General features: G+C 44.6%; 1 protein-coding gene across 4 annotated transcripts in view; it reads right to left on the reverse strand.

Annotated features, from left to right (window-relative positions):
• Positions 1-17,628, reverse strand: part of GRIN1 (glutamate ionotropic receptor NMDA type subunit 1) — a 778,837-nt gene extending 761,209 nt beyond the window's left edge. For 2 of the 4 annotated variants that reach the window (XM_078642156.1, XM_078642157.1), the window contains exon 1: positions 16,190-17,626. In XM_078642156.1, coding sequence (XP_078498282.1) covers positions 16,190-16,447 — 258 coding nt within the window. In that variant the 5' untranslated portion in view covers positions 16,448-17,626. Of the gene's footprint in view, positions 1-16,189 lie in introns of all 4 variants that reach the window. The other 2 variants (XM_078642154.1, XM_078642155.1) reach the window with 2 other exon arrangements.
• Positions 17,629-19,758: the final 2,130 nt, after the last annotated feature.

The raw sequence follows: 19,758 nt of genomic DNA on the forward strand, positions 1-19,758 counted from the left end.
ACTGACCACGTCATAACACTTTCTTTTTTCATTCCACCACAACACACAGCAGCTGCGTTGCTGTACATCATGGCTTAAAAAACATTGGCAAAGCCAAATAAGAGAACTAATTGGCTTTGTCATTTTCTTTAGCCTTGTTGTACAACAGCGCAGCTGCTATACAGCATGGTTGAAAATAAATGTAAAAAGCGATATGATGTTGTCAACGATGGCTGCATTGTAACACTTTTTGTTAACTTTCAACAATCCTGTACAGCTGTCACACTGCTGTACAACATGGCTAAGACAAAAATTGACGAAGCCAATAGATCTTGCATATGCGAGAACTATTGACTTTGCCATTGCTTGCTCTTCCTTTCCTGGCAGGGTACATATGCCTTACAAGGCATTCCTAAACTAGAAAATCAGCGACTGATTTGTGAATGAAATGGGATGGGCTTCTGATGCTGTTACCCAAGGAGGTGTGGCAGATGGACCGCTAGAAAGAATTGTCCAACTGCAGAGCCAGCTGAGGCTTTGCTACTGGGAACCTGGTGGTTTCCGTACCTCCAAATGGTGATGCAGGTAAACTAATTCCTTACAGCAGTTCGGCCTTTTCACCAGTTTATAAATGACCTCATATGTTATTGTAATTAGTATACCCCATTCAGGTGCCATAGGGCAGACAAGGGCTACTGTGCCAAAACCATTATGGTTGGTGTTGATTTCCTCTTTTGTCCTGGGGGCCAATCCTACTGTGATTCTGCAAATGGGCCATGCACACCCTTTAAGTACTCTGTGTAGCAAGGGTGAGCAGCCAACGGCTTCTGAGTGAGGTAGTGTGGGGGCAGAGATTCTATCAGAATCAGCCATTTGGTGGGAACGTTGGTGTAATGTAGGGAGTGTAGCAACAAGGAGTTCCGACAATACAAGGTGGTAATGGGTTTCAACAACAAGGTAGAGGTTGTGGTTTTCCAATGGATCCGAGATCAGACATTGATGTGGCGACTTTGAAGAAGTCGAATCCTTGTCACGTTTGCAGCAAGTTGGGCAATGGAAGCGGAAGTCGATTAAATGCTGGGAATCAGGTTCAGAATAATAGATTTGTGCAACCCCAAAATAATAATCCAGATCAGACACAGCATGTACAGAAGCAAAGCACGCAAAACTTTCAGGTTCCCTAATCCCAGATGACGCAGGTGCCACAAGCCTCAAAGTCATAGCTAAATGCAAATGCTTTCAGATTTAATCTGAATCAGGTGCCCATTGCAAACAACAACCCTTTTGTGAATCACAGTATGTTTACAGTTCAGACCTGTCGCAATGACAGAGCCTGAGGCGGAGGAGGATTACATGCTTGGTGCAACTTTAGAGGTAGACCAGAGTGTCCATTCGTAGGTAGTGAGGTGAATGGCCACAACATATCATTTTTGATTAATTCTGGTGCTACCCACTCTACTGTGAGAACAGCAGAAATTCCCAACCTACCCCTCTCTGGAAAAAGAATTCAAGTTGCAGGAGTTGGCAACAAACAAATGAACAACCCCATTACTGAAGCAGTACCTGTTATATAGGGTCATTTGAGGAGAATCACCAATTTGTGGTGTGTGATTCAAGTCTTGTAAATCTGCTTGGACATGATCTATTGTGCAAGCTAAATTGTTCCATTTACTGCACGCCAAACATGTAAATCAGAGTTCAGGGATCAGACTATACCTTATGTTGACATGCTATGAACTGTGACCAGCACTGAAAAACACAGTGCTATCCAAAGTCTGGGACTTTTCAGGGAAAGACATAGGTGAAATTAAATGTTTTAAGCCAGTCCACATAACTGTGACACATAATGATGAGTATTCAAGAATACCGTAATATAATATGAACCCTAAGACCATTGATGGGATTTCTCCTGTGATTGACTCAATGATTCAACAAGTCATTCTGAAAGAGATTATGGGGAGTCCATGTAACTCGCCTATTATGAGTTTGCAGAAACCCAATGGCAAATATCACATAGTGCGGTACCTGAGAAAGATCAAAACTATTGTCTCCCTTGTTGTCCTGTGGTACTAAATCCAGCTGTAATTCTATTTCAGATTCCACGCGAGGCAGAGTGGTTCATTGTCATTAATTTGTGCCAAGCTTTCTTTTCCATACCATTGCATGAGGACAGGCAGTTCCTTTTCGCATTTCGGTTCGGCAGCCATGTTTTGACATGGTGCAGAGTCCCACAAGGTTATACGGAGAGTCAATCCATCTTCTACGAGACCCTTAAAAAGAATCTGGAATCCCTGGTAATTCCCTATTGCTCGTCTTGATCGTTGACATTGACGACCTATTGGTGGCATCAAATACACAGGAAGCTTGTAGACAAGATACTATTGCATTGTTCAACCACTTAGCTGAGAATGAACATAAAGTATCTCAGACTAAGTTGTAGTATTGTAAGAGAGAAGTTCTGTATCTTGTATATCACATTGAGAAAAGAGTGAGGAAAGAGTCACAAGAGAAATTCTCAGCGATTCTGAAAATGAATCTGCCAACAACTCAGAAAGAAGTCAGGATGTTGTCGACAGTGGATTCTCAACTATTTCCTAGTGGCCAAGCCTTTGCAGAGTAACACACAAGGATGTGTCAGATCTGGTACCATGGGATGACAGTCACATTTGTGCCTTCTTAGAGTTGAGAGAAAGTCTCTGTGGTGCCCCAGCACTGGTAATGCATGATTGCAATAAAGGTTTGACTTGTTTTGCAGTAAGAGGGAGGGCTGCACTCTCTCATTGCTAACTCAGATCCACTGGAATTCTCACAGACCTCTTGTTCATTTTTCAGTGAGAGGGAGGGCTGCGCTCTTTCATTGCTAACTAAGATGCACTGGAAAGCTTGCAGAAATTTTGCTTTTTTTCAGCTACACTTGACCCAGTAGCTGCTGCTTTGCCAGGCTGTTTGAAAGCCTTAGCCTCCAGAGGTGTCAGCATTGAACAATGTGAGGGCATTGCTATGGGTCATCCTCTAACAGTTTTAGTCCCCCACTCTGTAGAAACATTGTTAACATGCACCAGAACACAACACCTTACCAACAGCCGTCTGACCAAGTATAAGCAAGCCATTCTTGCAGGGTACAAAATTACCTTAAGAGATGTACCACGTTAAATTCTGCTAATCTATTGCCTGTTCCCATAAATGATGCAGTTGAGGGTGAAGTTGAGCATGACTGTCTCGACGTTACTGAACTGTGCGCCAAGACTCGACATACAGGATGTACCACTAACGGAATCAGATTATGTAATGTTTATTGATGGTTCCTGTTTACGAGACCATGAAGGAAGCCTGAGCGCTGCCTACGCAGTCTGTACTGTCTCAGGTGTGCTCAAAGCCTCCTGGCTTCAAGGAGTATTTTCTGCACAAGTGGTTAAATTGTTGCTCTTACTAGAGACCAGGTTCAGACCAGCAAAAAGTGAACATTTTGACTGATAGTATGGCTTTGGTGTCACCCACGACTTTGGACACTTATGGTTGCAACAGGGATTCATGACCGTATGGGGGGGCACCAATATGCAATGGAGAAAGTGTGCATAACCTTTTTTAATGGCGCTACAGCTACCTGCACAGATCACGGTTGTAAAATGTTCTGCACTCTGCAAAAGAGATGAATATGTAACTGGGTAATAGGTATGCTAATGAAATAGCCAGATATTGTGCCTTAAATGCTTGTACTTTCAATGGCAAATATGAAAATGAAGGAACAGATGAGACTAATTACAACCTCTTGCTGACCATAGCTGATATATGGGAGGAAGTTAAGAGACTTCAGGAGGAAGTGTCAGAAGCAGAACAGCAAGGGTGGGTTAGAGCAGATTGTGTCAAGAGAGATGAAGATGGTGTTTCGGTTTCAGGAGATGGAAGACCTGTGTTGCCAGATAGTTTCATACCCCCAATGGCGAGACATTATCATGGACTTGCTCACGTAGGTAGGGATATCATGGTGCATTTGTTTTAGCAAACATGCTTTAATCCTAGGTTCAGATTGATGGCTGAAGGGTTGTGTCACAGTTGTGTGTCAGCAGATGAATGTAGGAAGATGAACTGCATTAGCACTGAGTCACATTGGGAGATCAGGAGGTCCCTTCAATATGATGCAACTGTACTTTATTGAGATACCTGTGTGCAATGGGTTGAGATATGTCTTGATGACTGTGTGCATCTTCTCGCAATGGGTTGAAGCCTACTCGAACAGGAGAAAGGACAGTCACACAGTAGCTGAGTTGTTGTTGAGGGATTTAATTCAGAGATTTGGATTCCCAACTTCTCTGGCATCAGACTGATGAACTAATTTTAATAATGAGATCCTGAAGATGTTGTGTGCAGCATTGCAAGTGAAGCAGAGGCTTCATTGCATTTACTGACCTGAGGCTTCAGAAATCGTGAAGCAAGTCAATAGGATGCTGAAATCCAGACTTGCTAAGGCGTGTGATTTGACATTACTGAGGTGGCCTGATGTGGTGCCCCATTATTGATGTGTCTTCACAGTACTACCTATGGGAAGGCAGGATTGTCTTACCATGAGGTAATCATGGGCATAGCCAGGAGATTGCCAGCTGTGCCTGCAAATGTGCTTGTGAACATTACAGATTGCTGTGTCTCACCAGGTTGGAGAGGCTACAGCTTTGCCTCATCAAGAGCAGTGCCCTGAAATCAGTACGGGCGACTAGGTTATGGTGAAGAAGCACATGCGCAAAACATGTATGGAGCCTCAGTGGCGAGGACCGTACCAAGTTTTCTTGATCACTACAACAGCTGTGAAGTGTGAAGGTCTCTTCAAATAGGTGCACGCTGCGCATCCTCGCAGAGTCCTGTGTCCTCTTGATGATGTAACAGCACCTCTCCCTGAAGTGCCAGTGGTTACAGTGAGACAAATGGAGCGGGTTAGTCAAGCTTTTGGGGACCAGAAAGAGTCTGGGCGAGCACATGTTTGGCCTGAGGGGGGTCTGAATGAATCGATAGTGGAAGTCAGTACCAGAGGGTCACATCCTGTAGAATAGACTGTGCCAGAATCAGACCCTGGCAAAGAATCTAGCGGTTCAGTATCACAAATAGCGTCAGGAGACCCATGGCTAAGAGGACAAGAGGAAAGAAGACAATGTTTGGCTCAAGTGCGAGCGCCACACACTATTCAGAAGATACTGAGGAATCTGGCAGAACTAACAGTGATGATGAAGGGTCAGTAGTAGGGAGATCAAAGAAAGCAAAAGTAGCCTGTCTGAGGTATTCTTCACCTGAATGGACAGACCTTGCAATGAATGCACAAGAGAAAGAGATTTGGTACTTTAATAGTCAAAGTGCAAATTCAATTGAATCTCCATGAATACATATTTGTGGCCGAGCTGTATTTTGAAATTGCACTGCCACAGAACACAGAACTTTGAAATGCGCTTTTAAACAAGAGACATTGCAAATAGACTTTGCTATAAGAATTAAGAAGAGTACCTAGACCTGGGTCTGCTGATGGAGCGTAAGGTTGTCACATAGAAGTACACAGAGTAGGGCTAAGGAAGACTGACACAGACCTTGTAAATACTATAATTGCATTTCAATTTCATGGACATTGCTTGCAATTTGCGCAGTTGGAAACTAAGGTGAACAACGTTTGCTGCTGCTGCCTTTCACCTAAACGGTCTGAGTTAAAAAAAAAAAGTTTATGGGACCTAATAACTAATAGACATAGGTACATTATAGCAGGTGTGTTGATAGCTGTAATTGTAGTACTAATTATGTTACTTCTGGTGTTATACTTACCCATTTCACTGAATTTAGAACAGACCAAGGCTATACCTACCCCTAAGACCGACTTTCTAATGATGATAGAATGCACTCACTTGATGAGAAAGGTTTAAACATAGATGCTTCCAGAGAAAATCTTCCTTCAAAAGTTAATTACAAATTGCTTTATGAGTACATTGTTACAATGGATGCTAGGGATTGCTATATTTGTACGCAACTACCTTCATCAGCTGAAGAGGGTATAATGTACCATCACATTCCTTTGACTTATGGTGTTACTTGTATCCTGTTGTGTTTTGTATGGACAAGGACATTCTCAATACTATTTATCAAATTATGATGCGTCATAATTATTTGATATTTTCAGAAGTTCCCATACCTAAGCATACTTAAACATTTATATTGAAACTGAAATAGAGAGAGAGATGAAGGATTTTTCAACCCCACCATGACCATAGACACCATTTATGCTCACCAAAACAATAAGACCTATATCTTAACCAATGTAGAGAAGAGCTTTAGAAATTCAGTTGAGGACAGGAGAGAAAAGGAATCTAAATCAAAGAAAGTTAAAATTGGATATCAGTGGGCTAAAGAAGAAAGAGAGCATCAAGTAGCAGGAAATCAAGCTGCATTATATTTAGATTGGTGACACAAAGGAAAATTATGCATATCAAGAGGAAAGTCCACAACTGATACAAAATGTGTGGGAAAGAGCGAGTGTGAACATACATTTTAAACTAAAGGACATTGGGAATCACTATTAAAAGGGCAAGATCCTTTGATTCCAGGAGTTTATCGTGTTTGTGCAGCACATGCATATTTTAGATTGCCAAAAGGATGGTATGTGCATGTTATTTAGGCATAGTTTTTTTAAAGATTTATCATGTGGAACATTTCGATGATCCTGTGTGGGAACAGAAGTCTAGACCCAAAAGAGGAACTAGTGCTGGAGATGTACTAGGAGATATTTTGGTGCAATGATTCCACTTGTTTGTGTGACTTCGAATTACATTAAAATTAGAAAATTTGCCATAAATGTAGATGAGTTGTCTACCAGTACAGTGGGTGCTTTATTAGTTGTTGATACTGAAATGGTAGCTATAGATCTATGGTTTTACAGAACTGTTTTGAGTTAGACATCCTTCACACAAAAGGGCAGTCTGTTGGATGTTAAAGGTTCAACAAGGCTATACTTACATCCCGAACAAAAGTGAGGACTTGAAGAAGTTTATCAGAAACATCACTGATTTAAAAAGACAATTGAATGAGTTAAAAGGTGCTTGGGAAGCAGTTGAAATTGATTTTCTGCCATAGGTAGATGATTTGGAAACCTAGGGAGTGGAATTGCTGGATGTATTTTGAAGCCCCTTGCGATAATTGTTCTCTGTGTAATATTACTGGTTTTAATCTATAAGGGATACAAATGGGCACAAGTGAAGAAGAGAACCAGGTGAAAAAGAGCAGATATAGAACTAGAAGACAGAGAGCGCATATACTATGATGACATGAAACAGTTGGAGGAATCCTGACAAAAATGTATAAAACCCATGAGGTGTTAAATGGTACATCTGATAAGAGATTATTATCTTAATGTGATGGCTTGATTCACCATCAGAGAGGAGATTGGAGTAGCTTAATTTTGGCTCCAAGCTTAAACATCACAAATGCACAATATATGTGCACTTAGAACTACATAACTGTGTGTCTTAATTTTATTAATGTAAAGTGTTTTACTTGAACCCATTACTGAAGTACATTCACTATATAATTAGAAATCATATATACTTTGTGCCTTACCCTCATTAAATGATATATACATCTTAGACACTTGCTAAAACCATCCTCACACTATTAAAATGTATTTACATTAAAAGTGTGATTGAGGTAGGTAAACGTGGGTATTTGTTTTCACATTTGCATTTATAATGTATTTCTCAGTTACATTTATAGTTGTGTCGTTTCCAGGTATACTTTACTTATTCAACTGTAACATGCATCTAACTTGAATTTATGAATTGCTATTTTTAGTTGTTTGTAGTTGTATGTGCACACACATATTGTGCACCATTGAATAATATACTAACTTCACCAAAATACTGTGTTTCCACTTCTGGTTGACTTTTTTTCTAATGCAGGTATGTTCATAGGGATTGTAGGCTTGAGAATAGATATAACTCTCTACTAGCAAAAGAGAGCCTAAGAAGAAGACCTTGACAAAGAACATGGAGACCCAGTGCATGAACAGGTAGGCTCTATTCAGTATTGTTGCTAGGAGTTACAGGTGACCAAGGACGATGTCGTTCTCAGGACTGGCTTAGGAGAATCTACTCATGTTGCAGCTCACATGAGAATGGAAAAGACAATGGAGTCCCTGGTGGTGTAAGCAAGGGGTGTTACCCAGAAACGTTGTCTGGAAATAACTGGAGTTCTCACAGATCGTTGCTAGTCACTATCCCTTTGGACTTTGAGAGATACAGCCCCCAATACTTTCCTCCTTGATTCTTTAATGAGAGTGGCTTAGGCTAACACTTATTTCCCTATCCCTAGGGCACTCTTGACCAAGCTTTTAAATGCTGACAACTTCCAGAATATTTCCCATATTTTTCTCTTTTTCTGCATTTTTATGACCCTTTGGAATCCTTTTAACTTAACCCTCCTCTTTAGTATGGACTCTAAATTAGATAGTGTTAGACTTTAGCAACACAAAAAGATGATGGATGGAATGTTAAATGTTGTCAAACATGCACCCCCAGTCACAGATCTGGGTTAAATCCATCAATTGGTGCTCACCATGCCCCCCCTGTTTGGACCCAGCTGTATGCAAATCAGTCTTGACCCTGCTCCCCAGTCCAGCCTGAACTGCCAGACCAGTTAATCCCTGGACCAGAAACAAGCATTCTGGGACCGGTGTCAGGGTATCACCCCTTAACAACCAGGCTAACTCGAATTCAGTGGCACAGTGAGCACGGGACCAACGTCTGGGCATACTCTTCCCACTTAGGGCGACTATAGATTTACAAAAAGATGATGGACATAATATTGGCCTTTGCAAACATTCACACACAGTCACACACCTGGGTTAAATCCATAATTTTTTGCTCTCTATCCCACGCCGTGGGCAGGGGGAGGGGCAGGGTGGGGGGTAGTAATGTATGGATTACGGAGTTTTACAGGTAAGTAAACATTTAAATAAATAAAACGAATTTTGTTGCGCGCACTGCATCACCAAATGTGATGCAGTGCGTGCAACATAATTCGTTTTATTTATTTAAATGTTTACTTACCTGTAAAACTCCGTAATCCATACATTACTACCCCCACCCTGCCCCTCCCCTGCCCACGTCACCGCCCTGAAGCAACTCCTACTGCCGACTGCTACTGGATGTTGCCTTTGTTTTAATCCTACATGGGAAGTGTTTCCATATCATGTGTGATGAACAACAAGGTGCGGTTATCATGTTTTGGAGCACAGGGCGTAGCAATTTGGTGAATGATGAAGTGTGAGAGACAGACATGCAATTGTATGGTTTTCAGAATGCTTGTAGCTTTGAACAGCTCTGCAGGACCCTTTATGGTATTTCTTATGATATGGTCTGCTTAGCGGGTTACTGCACTAGTACCCGAAAATAAGCATATCTGTTTGGTGTTCCACCTCCTGAACACCGATCCAACGGCGGCACCCGTCCAACAAACATCAGCTGTGACTCCGACTTCCAGGTCAGTTTTAAAAAAAATAAAATCTTTTGGCTTAAACAATTGGCATCATACAGTCCTTTCTCTTTACAATCCTGGATATATATTTATATAGATATACATATATGTATATACCCGCCACGGTGTTGAATATATCTTATCCTATATGCGGACAGTTATGTGAAGTAAGGTTAAAGGAAAAAGCTTCAAACATGTATGGATGCTGTGGTGAGGTTACGTATTAATTAGTGTAGTACTAAAGCGTACACCTCCACGCCCCATTGCTGCATCATATTTGTTGTGTGATCTGCTTTAGGTGGGAAGGAGTTGAGCCAATGATGGAGGAAGCAGCACCCCACACTTTGTGGGCCTGACGTAATCACTAAACACCTCCTAGTCAATATTCAGCTGAGAGGAACACCTGGGAGTGAAGACGCAGGGCCTGAGTCGGGCGACGCGCGGGTGGACGAAGTCCACCCACGGTTTTCACAGGGTGAACCCTGCCTACCTTGTCAAGAAGTTGGGCCCCACTAAATAATGAGCTGAACTCGTCCTGGTGTAATTTCCAAACACCGGGACACTTTCAGTAGTGTCTGCAGGTTGTCTGCTTTCCATCTGCAACAAGCAACAACATGTAGGCTTGGATGGGGCTTTCTTATTTTAGACTCCTGCTGGGCCCATAACAAAGGCTGATTTTGAGGGGTCATCAGGCCTCCTTTTGTTTGAGTCTCTTGACTGGGAGCAGTCAGGAGCCTCACACCTAGAAGCAAATGCAGCAGAGGGGAATCAAAGGTTAGCACTTCACACATACTTAAGAGAGGCAGCTTTTCACTTTGTTCAGGCTCTGTTTACTAGATATGCATGCACTGTTAGAATGTCAGATGTGTTGGTCTCTCCTAGTAGTTACATAATATTAAATGTAATTTATATAGCGCTTACTACCCCTGAGGAGGCGTTGAAATAATTTAAGTACCACAATGTTTTCTTGTATAGCGCTACTCATCCCAAGGCAGTGTCAGGGCGCTTCACATCACAGGTACATATTAAAGTCGCGGCTTGTGGTGCCACTTACTATGATTTCGATTCCTGTGATGTCACATGTAATGTCATGCGCCGTGATGCCCATATCATGTGCCGTCACACACCTTGATGTCACTTGCATACTGCCTAACTACATAAGCCCCCACCTCTTTATTTAGGACTTGTGACATACATCCCAGTCGTTCGCTGGTATGTAGCTCAGCAAATCAAAATAGCCGTGGCTATAAATCAAAACCGAGGCACGACCTAGAAAAAATGCACACTTGCGCCCATTCCCTATTAGTCTATTTTATGTTTTACTTCTTCGCCAAAATAATTTACCACACGCTTCTGCTAGCTCTTATCCACGACGCCCCCCCTCCCCCCCCCCCTTGCCATGCCAGTTAGCGGGATCTCCAATCTGTGATTCCGACCATGTGGAGGAGGGGTCTCGGCGCTGCTCACATTTGAAGAGCTGCATTGCAGTAAGGAGACTAATTGGAATTCAGCAAAGGAGAGGACTGTGAGGGGGGGGGGGTCGGCTGGCACGCACCGGGAGGGAAGGGGCTGGCACAGCGAGTCGAGTGGGATTGATATATAGGGGTAGGGTCCCCCTACGCAGGAGGAGCAGTGCTGGCACAATGGAGGGATGGGGGGCTGGCACCCTCCAGAACGGTGTTGCGGGATGCCGTGGAAGGGGTTCATTATCTGAGAGTGAGAGGCAGCACACGGGGAGCCATGTCGGGCTGTGATGTCCCCTCTCCGCGAGAGCTTGTCAGGTCGGTGAGCCCAGAGCACCGACAATGGAGACACGGCGAGCGAGCAGAACTCTGTGGGGAACGAGAGAGGGAGTGCAAGGCGAATCAATGGAGCGCGCGCCTGGCGAAGGAACAAAGAAGAAAAGAGAAAAATATAAGCAAGGAAAGGCAGAATAATAGATACACAGCAACTAAATAAACGCAGCAATAGAGGACTAAGCTCCCCCGGAAGAAAAAAGAAAATGGGACAAAAAAATCACAGAAGAACATACATATATGTACAGCAAAGGTAACATAATACATCAGAGGTAAATAAGCACAGAGACCACGAATGACTGCACTGCAAAGGGACAGACGCGACAGACGAACAGAGAAAATGAACAGGAGAAGAAATGCACAGCAATGGAACACGGCCACTACAAAGGAACACAGCATGGAAAACAAAAAAAAATACAGAGGTGGGGGCAAACGTGGAGGCAACACGCCCCCTCAGGACTAATAAGCCCCCATCCCCCCACAAAAATAACCATATGAACAAGTACACCTAGCATAAACAAGCTCACAGTAAATTGACGCGTACACGACAAATTAATACGTGCACACAGTAAAGGAAAGAGCAGAGAAAAGACGCAACTACACAGCAAATAAGCAAACATAGAGGCAAGGCAAAGATATAACAAATATGCAAATTCGGAGACGAACACCGAACATAGACCAAATGAACAAATATAGCTCAATGCAGACAAATGCCAAGAAAACACTACAGCCAGTGAAGTAAACACATACAATTGAATATAATAACATCACAGCAATAGAAGGAAAGAGCTCAGATCAAGAACACAGAGCAATGGGCTAATAACCCCGTAAATGAACAACTGTATAGTCAATTGACAAGCACATATATCCACACATAATTCAGCAAAACAAATACACTGGAACACATAGGCTGAAAACGAACCCTTACACAGCAAGGGAACAAATGCACGAACACGATGAAGTGCACAACAGATGAATACATATGTTGCAAAGGAACAATTACACAGCAATGGCACAAACTTAGGGCACCACTCGAGCAGGCAGACAGCAAAGGGACAGATACACATCAAATGAACAAGCTGAAAACATGGAAATAAATGAAGAGGAGCAGAACAACTATGCATCAAAGCAACACTTGAACACAAAATGAGCAAAACACGGAAAAGAAACAAATGCGCAGTAGATGAACATGTACACCGCAAAGGAAGGCAACTGAACCGAGTTAAAAACACTCGAGTTAAAAGCCGCGGCGTACGTGAAAACTGTGCTGACATTGTGCCGTGAAAAAATCCTCTTAAAACAACTGCACACAACGGACACATACAGATGTAGCAAGCTTATCAAAGTATGTGCCGGCCTTTTGGGCGGAGTATGACATTTTACATATTTCCAAATCCAGTTCTCCATACAGTGATTTTGTTTTCTCTTCCGCCCAGGGCATCAGGGGACTAACCCTTTGGCAAAAGTACCCTATGTATCTACGTACTATGTACAGCGCCATATTAGAGGCTACATCAGCTCACGCATTTATCCTCTTCTGCACTCTCTTTTCTACATCAAACACATGCCCAATTATACATTGGATGTTAATGTACGTTGTCGTGTACGCAAAGCTTGTGCTCTGTGCAAGTGTGGCCGTATACATAGCGTATATGTACACCCAGAATGTATATAGCCCCTGTAGCCTTGAGGACGCCAGTGTGATGTACGAGTGTACATATATACATATATATATGGTGTGTGTATTTAATGTAGCATGAAAGAAAAACGAGAACTTTAAAGAGCATCTCCGTGCTGCTGCTGTGTTTCCAACCTACAAGAACAATGCAGGTCGCCAGGCAACAACATGATGGAACTGCTGAAATTTGAAAAACACTCAGATACAGAGAGCCTTAGTTCCTGCGAAAAATAATTGAATTGACCAGGGAGTAATTATTTTAAAAGTAGCTAGGTATTGCTCAATTGCTGCAAAGTTAGTGTTCTTTTCAAATGTTGGCATTCCTCTTTTCACTAAGTAATAAACATTCTCCCCTTCCTTAAACATAAAAACATTTCCATTTAGCTACTACATAACATATTATATAGTGAAACATAGACCATATTGTGATATTGTTTCTCTCCTTTGTGGTGTAAAAGGTACCATGATTGCTTAAAATTTCTACGCAGTGCTGAATGTGACCAGGTTGCGATGGAGAACCATGAAGGATGCTCCTAGTCTAATGAAGGGGCTTGGAACTGGCGTGACGCTGTCTTTCTTGGTGACCAGAGAGGGTCTTGTGGTCTTTAGCACTGCTGAGTATCTCTCAACACTACTGAAATAGAGGGATATGGAAGCCATGAGAAATTCTTATGGTCTCCCCCAAGCGCCTTGAGACCCTCCGGGTGAGTAGCGCGCTATACAAATGCCTGATTGATTGATTGATTGATTGATTGGTAGTTGTGTTTGGTGCCTGATTCTCTATGTCATCCTGGGTGGCAAAGACAGGGACTTGTGTGAGTCTCCTGGTTGGTGGTTCTGCTTGGCAAATGTCTCACCGTGGCGCTCTCCTTTAACGAATGAACTGGTTAGCAGTATTCGTTTCACTTGTTATAGTGGCTGTGCCTGGGATGTTGATTGTGTCTTTCTCACCTGATGACTAATGAGTCCAAGGTGCTCTTTGTTTGGCAATGTTGTCTTGAGTTTTGTATTGCCCCCCCCCCCTACATCCTCCATAGGCAAGGGTGGGAATTGTGTGAGGTTCTCCTGGTTTGCTGGCTGTGTGTTAGGAAGTGGGAGCTCTGTGAGGCTGGCCAGGCCTGGTGGTTTGTGGAATTTCTGACAGTGACTATCTATCTTAATGGTACAGAATGGGGAGCTGTGTGAGGTATTTATTAGCTGGATGTGTTTAGGGTCTGGCATTGCTACTAAGCACCTTGATCATCACATGGATGAAGGGTTATCTTCTGTTAGTCTGGGGTGCTGTTGGAGGTTTGGCACTGATTCATAGTCCTTCAGTGGCTCGTGCAGGGGGTCATGCTGAGACCATATTCCTCTGTGCCATGAATGGGAATCCATGTGAGATTTCCAAAATGGTGGCTGTGTCTTCGTATGGCTGAGTATCTCCCTTGAAGTAAGTCTATGGCTGTGCAGCTGCCTGAGGTTTTCCTATTATGGTAGGTATGTTTGTGTGTCAGACTCTTCCTCTCGGATGTATGACGTTACAACGCATACTTTTACATCGCATACCTTTACAACGCATTTTTTACAACGCAACATCCATTACAACGCATTCCATTACAATGCATGCCATTACAACTAATTTTTAAAAACTACCTTTACAACGCATTCCATTACAACGCATAACATTACATTGCATGTATGGTAAGTATTGGATAGTGTAGGGGTAAAAATTACTATTCTAACTCCAGGGGGGTGCAACAGTAGGGTAAGTGTTGGATAGTGTAGGGGTAAAAATTACTATTCTAACTCCAGGGGGTGCAACAGTAGGGGTAAGTGTTGGATAGTGTAGGGGTAAAAATTACTATTCTAAATCCAGGGGGTGCAACAGTAGGGTAAGTGTTGGATAGTGTAGGGGTAAAAATTACTATTCTAACTCCAGGTGGTGCAACAGTAGGGTAAGTGTTCAATAGTGTAAGGGTACTATGCGTTGTAATGGTATGCGTTGTAATGACATGCGTTGTAGTGGTATACGTTGTAGTGTCATGTGTTGTAATGGTTGCGTTGCAATGGCATGCGATGTAATGGATAATGCATTGTAAAAGTTTTGTTGTAATGGTAGTGTGTTGTAAAAGTTGCGTTGTAAAGGTTGTTTCCCTTTCCTCTCTGACTCGATGTTCAGGGATAAGAATTGTGTGAGGTTTTCCTGGTCTGACGGGCTTGTGTTGTCTCTGGCTATACATTTCTCAACTGATGGGCAGGGGTGCTCACTTTTGGGATTTGACAGGATCTCGAGCACTTCATGGTCAAGGATTCAGAGTCATCTGAGGGTCTCTTGGTTTAGTTGTGGGCCTGAAAATGTCTCAGTGTGTCAGAGAAAGGGTTCGGCTGCGTATTTCTGAATCAGTAGCCATAGATTGGGAGCCATGTGAGGTTCGCCTGGTGTGGTGGCTCCTAGTGTGGTTGGAAAGGTGGCTGTCCAACTATGACGGCCAGAGAAGGGGATCTAAATCATGTTCTCTTTGTCTGATGGTTGTGCTTGATATTGGGATATGGGTCTCTTCATTAACAGTCTGAGATGGATATGTGAAGGTTTCCTGGTCTGGTGTCATGCTTGGGCCTAAAGATGTCTATTTCTTCTGTTTGTCAGGTATGGAATACTTGTGAGACTAATTTTGGCTAATTAAGGTGGCTGTGTGTAGGATGTGGTTTTGATTCTCTCTCTTCATGTTTAATGATGGGATGAATCAGGAGTTTCCCTCACTCTAGTCATTGTCTGGGTTCCGGCTAAGGTCCTCTGTCTTGATAATGCAGATGAGGACAAACATGGTGGGGTGTGCATGTGGTTCCCTTCTTCTCGTTGTCGTGTTTGAGTTCTGATTATGGTCTCTCTCTTCATGGAAGGGACCGATATGGGCGAGAGAGATTCTGAGGCTCTCTTGTCCTAGTCATTGTGTTTTGGGGGACGGCTATGGACCTCTCTCATGATGAAGCATACAAATATGAATAGGTGCTTGGGGTTCCCTTGTTCTATCCATTTGTTTTAGGTTCCGGCTATGATCCTCTATCTTCTGTTTTGTATGAGGACCAGTATGGGGATGAGGGGTGCAAATTTCTCTTGTGTTAGTCATTGTGTTTTGAGGTGCGGCTAGGGTCCCTTTTCTTGATGAACAGGATCAAGGGTAGGATCAAATGAGGGGTCGTTTGGTTGTGCTCCTACCACCACCCAGCATTTGATGCCACAGCCCCACGTTCTTCCTACCTGGCTGGAGATGAGGTCCTCACACACAGACAGGGCCATCTGAATGGCATTGGGTTTGTGAGTAACCGAGGTGGCGTTCAGTCGGATTTTGTAGATCCCATGTCTCTTGTTTGCTTGATTCACAGCTTCTCTGAAAATCTGCTCATGTTTTTTCGTGCTCAATACAGCCCCAATATTCACAATTTTGGGGTCGCAACCAGCCCGGGCAAAGGAGAAAGAAAAGAGCACCGCTAGAAGGAAGAGACGCATCCTGTCCATGGGCTCCTCAGAGCCAGCGTGAGACAGGTCCTCCTCTGAGGGTCTCACTCGGAGTCAGAAAGACACAGATCCTCTTCTGAGGGTCTCATCAAGAATCAGACAGATGCAGGTTTTCTTCTGGGTGCCTCACTATGTGTCAGAGAGATGTGCGTTCTCGCAGAGGGTCTCCTTAAAATCCACGAACAAGTGGGTTCTTCTGTGAGGATGTCACTTGAGAGCCAGAGAAAAAGAGGGACACACAGGTCCACCGCCGATTGTCTCACTCAGAGCCGTTAGTGTGAGCTCTGGTCCTTCGATGAAAGTCTCGTCCAAACGGAGACAGTGGCTGCTCTGGCCGTCTCACCGTGGGGTGATAGATCTTGCTTTGAGGGTCCACCCTGCCAGGTGACCCCGAGTGCCGCTCGGATGGTCTTGTTCGCATTCCGGGGAGCCGCGTCCTCGTCTATAGGTGTCAGTGCTGAAGGAGGCCAGACTGAAGGACCCTTGGGAGAGGAAGGCTGTGGGTCTCGGGGGTGCGCCCCTGAACCAGACTTCTACCTCTGACGTCACGGGCTGTCCACTGGCAGTCTTGCTGCCCCTGCGGCCTCCCGCTGACCATCAGGCCCTCCGTTCCCCCTCAGTGGAGCTGCTGCCTCCTGGGTTCCTGGCTCCAATCTTCAGAAGATGGCTCCTTGTTCTGCGTTTAGCTGCCTCTCCCCCTGGCATCAGATGACGACACTAGTGACGGATTGTGGGGGGTGGAGGGCATATTAATGAGGGACTGGGTCTAGGTGCCGTCTCCGTGTATGGAGCCCCCAGAAGGTGTTGTTGACGACAATAAATGCTGGTCCTCAGCAGGTTTCAAAGTCCAAGGTTGGCCATACAAGAGGCGCCGTTTTCCATATGTGCTGTGCTCCCCGCTGAGGTCACTTGGCTGGCGGGAGTCGGGGTGGTCCTGCTGCTACCCACTGTGCCCCTGTGGATTTGTGGTATACGGACACGGAGACCACTTCACCTGGCAGTCCTTTCCTGCGTCTTGTAGATGCCGTTTTCCTATACCATTCCTTTGCGCGAGTGGGTTGGACAGCCCGATAGAATGGGTACTGCTCCTTATGGATGCCCTCCCTCTATAATGAGCCCGTAGAGGTGCGCGTGCGAGTTGAAGCCGCGGGTGGAGGCGCTCCCTCTATCATCTCAGTGTCCGCAGCTCCCTATAGCGGAGGTCCCTATACAGAGCTGGGTCCGCTCCTGCAGGGGGCTGTCCTTGCGGCTCTGCGTCGGGCTGGCTCTGGCGCTGTCCTCGGTGCTGATCTTCAGGTGCTGGGCAGGGAGCTCGGCTGCTGTGCCGTTTGGTTCCTCGTCAGGCGCAGGACCCCTCTGATTCGTGAGACGCCAGGCTTGCAGGCACAAATAGGATAGGTTCCGCCAATGCTGGAGAAGTGCTGTGCCTATGGGGGTTTCAGGCGCTGAGGGCACAGGGAGCAGGACCCCCGGGGAGATAGTCTGCTTTATATTTTGGGTTTTCAGAAACAGATAAGACAGGCAGTGAACGGCTGATAGCTCCCCGAAGCGTAAGGTGGCGTGGTGCTGCGCTGGAATGATGCTCTACTGTCTGCTGGGGATGTAGAGCCCTAGACAGAGCGACGATGTAATGCCTCGCTACATCTTCTTACCAGCAGCCTCTGCCTGCAGCCTCCTGTATAACCCCCACCCCCATCTACTGGAACCCCTACCCCCCCCCCCCCCCCCAACGCCGATCTGCTACTGGAGAACACTCCCCCTTCCCCCCACTGCATGCCACAGACTCCCCCAGGCACCTTTCAGAAGAGCGCGAGGGCGCCCAGAGAGGCAGGTGTGAGAGTGTTTTGCTATTCTGTTTATTCAACGGAGAGCCTCTGTCCAGCTCTAACCTCAGACATCTCTTCATTTCGGATGTGGTACAGATGTTCTGATGGGGGGCGGGGGCTGAGGTTTTTCTGCTGTGTGACTGGATCAGAGGCTGGGGTACGACCTCTCAGCTGCTTCTCACAAACAGACCCTTGTTTCCAGGACTGATAGAATCAGCGTCAGTGTTGGACTAAAATCTCCATTCACTCACTCGTCCCACCTGCATCCTGTGGTGGACGGCGCGCTAGGAGGCTACCATGAAAGCGCCAAGAAGTGCGCTGTGAGCCCAGAAGAGGGATGCTCGATGCTGGAACCCCCGGGGGCAGTATTAACTTAAGCAAGCTTCAATGCGCTCAACGTGCCCTCTATCGCTAACAGCGCAAGATGAAGCCGCGGCCACATTTGTATTCAGTTCATTCATTGTGGCCATGCGACGGGGCCCCCGTCCCCAGGCATCTCACTCGCTCGCAGGGAATTAATGTCGACATATTTACAGACAGTGCAAGCACTTGGGTTCCATAAACAAGTCACAACCATTTGGGATAATGACTCATCACCTCCTTCTCTTCTGCTTTTTGGAGCTGAGTGTCAGCTATTCCTCTCATCTCTGCTCTAAACCCCTCTAGACTCGCAAACTAACAATAATAATTCACTCATTTACTTGCCATATAAGTCTAGGAACTAGTCTTGCCTAGAGGTTCTCACATTTATAACTATAGTGTCATTCCCGGACTTAAGCTGAATCGTGTTCTCCTCTGCAAGTCTCTCCGAGTGTAGACCGCTTCTCCGAACTGTTTCAAAGGTAAAGTTCATTCTTAACACGTGGAACAAAAACGCTACTTAACCTGACACTGATGTGCACAGCCTCAGACATGCATGCAACCACACAAGGGCTATAACGCACTCCTTACAACCACACGACGTGTCACATAAAATCAGGAAACTATCTGGCATCAGCAGTCCAGAAAACAGAGAGGGTATTTTCTAGTTTGATGGTAACAAAATGTCTTTCCAAAATCAATCCCCAAATCTAGCACTCGGATTTCTTTTGATTAGCACCTTGATGCCAAATGAGAAAAATAATAGAATCATTAATGATAAAATAGGATGATTACTAAGTGTGTCATTTCATTTACAATGAAAACGTAAAATGGAATTATTCGCAGGAAACATAGCTATATTTTATAAAATCTGAACGAACTTTTTAACCACAACTCTATTGATAATTGGGTTCCCTGGCATCCCGCAATATAATTCCCTGCCCATCCAAGAGGGGGAGTTCACCCTTAAATCAATTAGTGACTCATGGAGCTCTTCTGACAATCTAAGACAACTATTAATCACAAGCATATGGGTCGATGGGATCACTTACTCCCCACAACATAATTCCTTGCCCATTCAAGAGGGAAACTTAGCCCCTCAACTAATCACTAACGCTCTGGCAT

Source organism: Lissotriton helveticus, chromosome 5_1 (genome assembly GCF_964261635.1).
Source record: "Lissotriton helveticus chromosome 5_1, aLisHel1.1, whole genome shotgun sequence".
Classification (NCBI taxonomy): domain Eukaryota; kingdom Metazoa; phylum Chordata; class Amphibia; order Caudata; family Salamandridae; genus Lissotriton; species Lissotriton helveticus.